General features: G+C 43.1%; 1 protein-coding gene across 1 annotated transcript; it reads right to left on the bottom strand.

The window, feature by feature from the left end:
* Positions 1-5,407: 5,407 nt before the first annotated feature.
* LOC147449647 (uncharacterized) lies at positions 5,408-6,453 on the bottom strand. The gene has a single exon (XM_086522669.1). It carries the CDS (start codon positions 6,426-6,428, stop codon positions 5,559-5,561), a length of 870 nt encoding a protein of 289 aa, XP_086378795.1. The 5' UTR covers positions 6,429-6,453; the 3' UTR covers positions 5,408-5,558.
* Positions 6,454-6,665: the final 212 nt, after the last annotated feature.

The raw sequence follows: 6,665 nt of genomic DNA, 5'->3' as shown, positions 1-6,665 counted from the left end.
GAGTGAACCATAAAATGGCATTTTTTTAGTATTTTCTTGCTCATATAATTGCCTACAATGTGTGTACATATCCACTAGACTCAAGTTACCAAAATTCTCAACCCGCTTGCCTCTCAAGTTTCTCCAAAATCTTCCACATGCATGTGCCTTTTCTTGGACTTGAAATTCTTGTTGCTTTACTTCCTATCTTCTTCTCTTCTTTTGAATCAATGCCTTGTATGTATGCAAATGACTTTGATAGTTGTCTTTGTCCATAGTTGCATCAAGCTTTATTAAGGACTTTCGAGCATCTTGACATTCTTTATCAAACCACCTTTTGCGTGATCTATCTTTGTTGATACCATGGAGAAAGCATTCTTCCGTACAAGAACAAATAGCTTTCTTGAAAGCTTCCCATTTAGTTTCCAATGGTGCATCACATTGAAGCTTTGTCATCCATAATTTTTGCTCAACCATTTCAATGTACATTGGTGCCCGTTTGAAATCCATACATAGTGATAACTTCTCTTTCCTTTGGCTGAGATTATCATGCTTAGTGAGAGAGAGAGAGAGAGAGAGAGAGAGAGAGAATTAATGTATACGTAGGAAATTAAAATTAAAGAGAGAATTGAAATGAAATGTTATATTAACGTCTTCAAAAGGCCAAAGTGACCTATGAGACAAAAAAGTTAGAATGTGGTGGATCTGATACAAAGTCAGAGTAACAAGATGACAAAATGATAAAATAAAATATTATGGAATCCTAAACTGCTGGGTGTGGACTAAACGGCTAAAACAACTAGCTAGGATAGTTAGATCATAGGAGATCCAACATCTTTCCGCTGGCGGATCTCATCAATCTCCTCCATGGTTAGTAGTCTGACCGGGCATTGTGCATGTCGAGCCAAAGTGACCTAGATTCTCTGATGCAGCCTCTGTCGATGTTGTGTAGTCCTCCGCAGTCCTGGGCGTATGGATCTCCCTAGCTCAGTCGCTCGTTCGATCAGTAGAGAGATAGGGAAGTAGAGAGCGAGAGAGAGAGAGAGAGAGAGAGAGAGAGAGAGAGAGAGAGAGAGAGAGAGAGAGAGAGAGAGAGAGAGATAGATAGATAGATAGAGATATATGAAAATAGAGAGAGATAAAGAGATAGGGAATAGAGAGAGAGAGAGAGAGAGAGAGAGAGAGAGAGAGAGAGAGAGAGAGAGAAAGAGAGTGATATATATATATATATATATATATATATATATATATAGAGAGAGAGAGAGAGAGAGAGAGGGAAGTGGAGAGCGAGACAGAGAGAGAGATAGGGAAATATGGAAATAGAGAGAGAAAGAGAGAGAGATAGATAGATAGATAGAGAGAGAGAGAGAGAGAGAGAGAGAGAGAGAGAGAGAGAGAGAGAGAGAGAGAGAGAGCGAGAGCGAGATTGAGAGAGAAAGAACGAGAGATAGGGTACATAGACAGAGAGAGAGAAATAGAGAGATAGAGAGTGATATATATATATATATATAGAGAGAGAGAGAGAGAGAGAATTAACTAGAGATAGCTACACAGGTAGAGAGAGAGAGAGAGAGAGAGAGAGAGAGAGAGAGAGAGTAGATAGAGAAAGAGTTAGGTTCGCTGACCAATTGTGTGAAAAGGACAGAAACTCTCTCTATCTCTCTCTCTCTCCCTCTAGAAGAAACTATGGAACTAAAAGAGGCAAAGGGATTTTGCTCACTACATGCATTGCCATGTACACCTGGGAGTGCACGTATGTGTCTACCCATATAGGATTTGACCAATAAAGACGAGATTTTGACCATAATCATTGTAGATGGAAACGTCATCAACTAACATGGAGGAAAAGATTGCATGCTCGTGCACGCTCTACAAGCGTAGGATATGTAATGAGCATGTGCACAAGTACGGAGAGTTTGCTAGAGAAACCATATAGAGTCTACGATACGACTCCTATGGAACGGGCATTGATTTTCGCGACATAGCCACTTCTCCCGGCTGGCAATGAAATGCCCCCCTCCAGGCCGCAAGGGCAAGGGATGCCGAAGAAAATGAACGACGCCATGCGAGAAAAGATCATGAAGTTCTGTATACTAAATTCAGAGCCGATGCAAAAATGGCTTGAAAGGTACGAAGAAGAGAAAGAGACAAGCAATAGTGAGCGACACGATTTCAGGCGAAGCCGAACGACTAGAGGCTTACCCTTGCCAGACTATCTCGCTCCTCTACCCGTGTTAGGTGCAGCAGAATGAATGTTGTATTTTCTCAAGATTAGTGATCTTTACTGCTCAAGGTTCCTTTTAGTTCTTAGGGAAAGAGAGAGCTTTCCGTCTTATAGAGAGTGCCGTGATCACGAACAAAGTGAGTGGATCTGGTGCGTGCAAGTGAATGAGACTGAGAGAAGGAGAGAGAAAGTTACGACACCGAGAGGTTGTAAAACCTTCCTCCGAAGGCCCCACTCTCGTCAGCGAGAGTGGTCTACTTGATTGCACAAAGGAGTACAATGCGAATGCAATGGACTGATGCAGTGGGACTATGCCGATGACGACGACGGTGATGATGACGGTGACTCGATGGCTGAAATCTGTAGGCTTCTAATCGCTGAATTCGGGGACTATTTCGGTGGCTGAAAATGACTGTCTTGGCTGCGTTTTTTGAGGCTAAACTTGGGGGTACTTCTGCAATTGAATGGGGGTTGGTCTGCAAATGTTCTGTTGCTGAAAATCCGCGTTTCTTCAAGGGATGAACTGCAGATCAAAAACGCTGATTGAGTGAAATCAAAACGCTAAAAATATGCTCTGTTAGGCTGGCCTTTTTGGATGAAAAACACTGGCTGAAAGTAGGCCTTTCTGTAAACTGAAAAACGCTAACACTGATGATCTTTACTGGCTCCCTAGCGTTAGTGATTCGAGGCAAAAACGCTGAGTATGCTTGATGTCTTGCTGCGTTTTTGAGGCTCAAATGCTATGATTGCTGATGATGCAATCCCAAAAACGCTAGCACTTGGGGCTACCTGAAGGGGAACAAGCGCCAGGGAGAGAACTTGTAGGCGATGGGAATTTCGATGATCATGCTGTGTACAACCGGAGGATTGCCCTAGCCGCTTCGACACCTAGGGGTGTGGCAGAGGCGGGTACTTCCTCATCTCTGAAGCACAAGCGCACTCGTCGATCTCGACGATCGTCAGGTGGAGGTGGTGGTTGCTGTGGAGGAGGGTCCACAGATGCGGACAACAGACATGCGATTCAGACAGCAGCGTCAGGCCGCGCAGATACGACAGATGACCAGGGGGACATCTCGTCTTGGCAGCGGAGGCTTCGACACCTTTCACTATGAGTTTGTGAGTTTCCAATCCAATCCTAGCTATGGCGTTTTTCTAAACGTGATGAATCATGTATTCTTATTACTTTGATTTTTGTATATACGCAGAATCTTGCGATGCATCGAGCCCCGACACGCTAGGAGGAGACAGATGGATATCGCAGAGGTATCTATGAAGTATTGAATGATCTTGATGCTTCAGGAGAGCCTGTAGACTGGGAGGCCTTAGAGTCTCGCTGATCGATTGAGGTGAGACATTAATATGTGTGAGTTGATTTAATTAAATAAGTATATGTGAAGTAATATCAATACTAATTTTATAACTTGTCCTATGTGCAGGTTGTGATGCCTAGTCATCAGTGGATTTCATATATATGCTTTGTGAGACACAGACACGCTTCTGTATCTCTTTTTTGTATAGACATATATGGTTATGGTTATTGTTCAGACAGTTATTGTTTCCCTTATGGTTATGGTTATTGTCATTGTCATTGTATAAACATGGTTATTTCTCCTATTCTTGTATAGACATGGTTATGGTTATTGTTTTGTTTATGGTTATGTTTAACTTTCTGGTTATGCTTATGGTTATTGTTTTGTTTATGGTTATGGTTATTTGCATTATGGTTTTGATCAATATGGTTATGGCCGATTATGGTTTTACTTTGGTTATGGTTTTGCACAAATTAAGTTCGTTATGGTTATGGTTTTAAGTTGGTATGGTTACGGTTTTGCACAAAGTTTATTTCATTTCTTTCATTGGCCTTAAATCTCATGTGAGATCCTATATGGATAGCATGTAGGAGGCATATACATGATATGGTTTTTTTGAAAATTTTATGTAAAAACGAAAGGAACTCTGCCGAAATTTTTGCGGGAGCATGGTTGATTTTGGTGCTACTCGCTTTCTTGGGCAGAGGGTAGGAAGTCTGGCTGTGGTTGTGTCCATCTTTTCACTGGGCACAGGCCAGGCTACCTGTCCTCTGTCCAATAATTTTTTTTTCTGTTATGATCGTCGATATATGCGTCTATATCTGCGTCTATATTTTTGTCTATATCTGCGTCGCTATAACTGCGCCTATATCTGCATCGTTAATAAAGCCTTTCCACACATATATCGACGCAGATAACGACGTTAAGCGTCGATATATACGTCGGTGACACCTTTTTTTGTTGTAGTGGGTGGATGTATCTGATGATTCTTTTTGGCTCTCATGGCACATTCTGTGCATGAGACTTGGTTGTAATTTTTTGGGGTTATGCAATACAATCTTCACTCACTGTTGTAGGTGACTTTTGCAAAACAACAAAAAAAGGGGGGATAGCTACCAAAAGTGCACGGCCATATAATAATTTCTTTTTCTCAAAGTGGTAGAATTTTTATAAATCCGCTTAGTAAAAATATCAGCAAACCATATTCACCATTGAGAGCATCAACGTACCAATTTTTGAAACGGACAATCAATGTACATAATGACATTAAACTTGGCATCAACATATATAGGAAACTACATCAAAATCAATTCTCAAGTGCTAGCATAACTTTACACGGTGCAAAAATTGCATCAAAATAAACTTGCACAATTGTATATTGTGCAAAAACTACTTCAATCAAAGCATCAAGGTGATATGGAGGAACCACAACTACCAGTGTCATCTCACTACTTTACAATGACCCGAATGCTCGAGACACACAATGCATCGTACTCTTTGAAGGAATCACAACTTGCATCACCATAACCAAAACACATAAGATTGGCATCACAATCACCATGCAACTGGCATATATGGAATCAAGAAACAATTAAGACCTTGGAGAGTGATGAATGAAAAAATGTTGGCAATAATAATGTGCACCGTCAATCAACAATCCTTCATCGTAACATCGATAACAATGACCCGTTTAAAGATGAAATTTCAGCTTTGCATGAATTGGAATATACATATACTCACTACAGTCATTGATGCGTATGACACTAGTGGTCTAAGGTAAGTGGGCATGTGTTGATTTTTGTTGATCCATTGTCAAGGATGAATTTTTTTTAATCTATTTCGAAAAAAGGAATTCTCCACAACACTTGCGTAAATAAACCTATTGTAAGACTCGTTGCATGAAAAAATATGTTTTATATTTGATATTGAAACAAAAGGAATTATATAACTGGCTACATCAATATACAACATTAGCATAATTTTGATAGTGATTTTGGGATAATTGGAACTACTTGATAAAGATGTGAAGATGAAGCTTAAGGCTATCAATTATGAGGACTGGGAGTCCTCGGAACAAGTTTAGGGCTAGCATTAGTTGGGTTGTGGTTGCTTGGAGGACTACCACCATGAGAAGGCTCACCCATAGGAGTTGGGTTGTGGTTGCTTGGAGGACTACCATCGTGGCCAGTTTGGGTCGGAGGTCCACCGCTTTGATGACCTGGGGTGGTTTGGCTAGGAGGGCTACCATGAGAAGTGGTACCGGTTTGGGTAGGATGGCCACCATGTGAAGTGGGACCGGTTTGGTGACCGGGGGTAGTTCGGGTAGGTGGGCCACCATGAGAAGTGGGACCGGTTTGAGGATGCGAGCCGGTTTGGGGACCATGAGAAGTAGGACCAGTTTGGGTAGAAGGTCCACCATGAGAAGTCGGTCGCGTAGGAGGCCCACCGTGAGAAGTTGGACCGGTTTGGGGAGTGGATCGGGTAGGAGGTCCACCGTGCGAAGTCGGTCCGGCAGGAGGCCCACTGTGAGAAGTTGGACCGGTTGGGGTACCTGGACTAGATCGGGTAGGAGGTCCACCATGCGAAGTGGTTCCAACACGAGGCCCACCATGAGAAGTTGGAGGACCAGATCGGGTAGGAGGTCCACCATGCGAAGTCGGCCCGGCAGGGGGCCCACCGTGAGAAGTTGGACCGGTTTGAGAAGTTGGACCGGTTTGGGTACTGGGACCGGATCGGGTAGGAGGTGCACCGTGAGAAGTCGGTCCAGTGGGAGGCCCGCCATGAGAAGTTGGACCGGTTTGGGTACCGGTCATGCCACCACGAGAAGTTGGTGCTTGCAAAAGCTGTCGTCGAGATGCAGCGTGCACGTCAACAGCCGCGAACACTAGCAGGAACGCTACCCCCATCATGGCCATGCACTCGATGCTGCTTCTTCTTCTTCTGGTGGTAGACATGTTGCTACTCGTGCAGGAGATTATGTTGTCGCCTCAAAACGTCCGCTGCGTAGCTGGCCAACACAAGCTGTGGCCACCCCCCTTTTATACAAGCGAAATCCCGTTAAAAAAAGCGCTGTCCAACGGCAGTGTCCATATGCTATTCAAGGTCACTCGTTCAATTTCAGCGGTTTTTTCCATTAATTAAAGCAATGCCCA

This window comes from Adiantum capillus-veneris, chromosome 10, assembly GCF_014529385.1.
Source record: "Adiantum capillus-veneris isolate H3 chromosome 10, ASM1452938v2, whole genome shotgun sequence".
Lineage (NCBI taxonomy): Eukaryota > Viridiplantae > Streptophyta > Polypodiopsida > Polypodiales > Pteridaceae > Adiantum > Adiantum capillus-veneris.
This window is presented reverse-complemented; position numbering and strand designations above follow the sequence as displayed.

Coding starts and splice junctions, on each gene's coding strand:
- LOC147449647 (XM_086522669.1), bottom strand. CDS start 6,428: ATGGCCATGATGGGGGTAGCGTTCCTGCTAGTGTTCGCGGCTGTTGAC.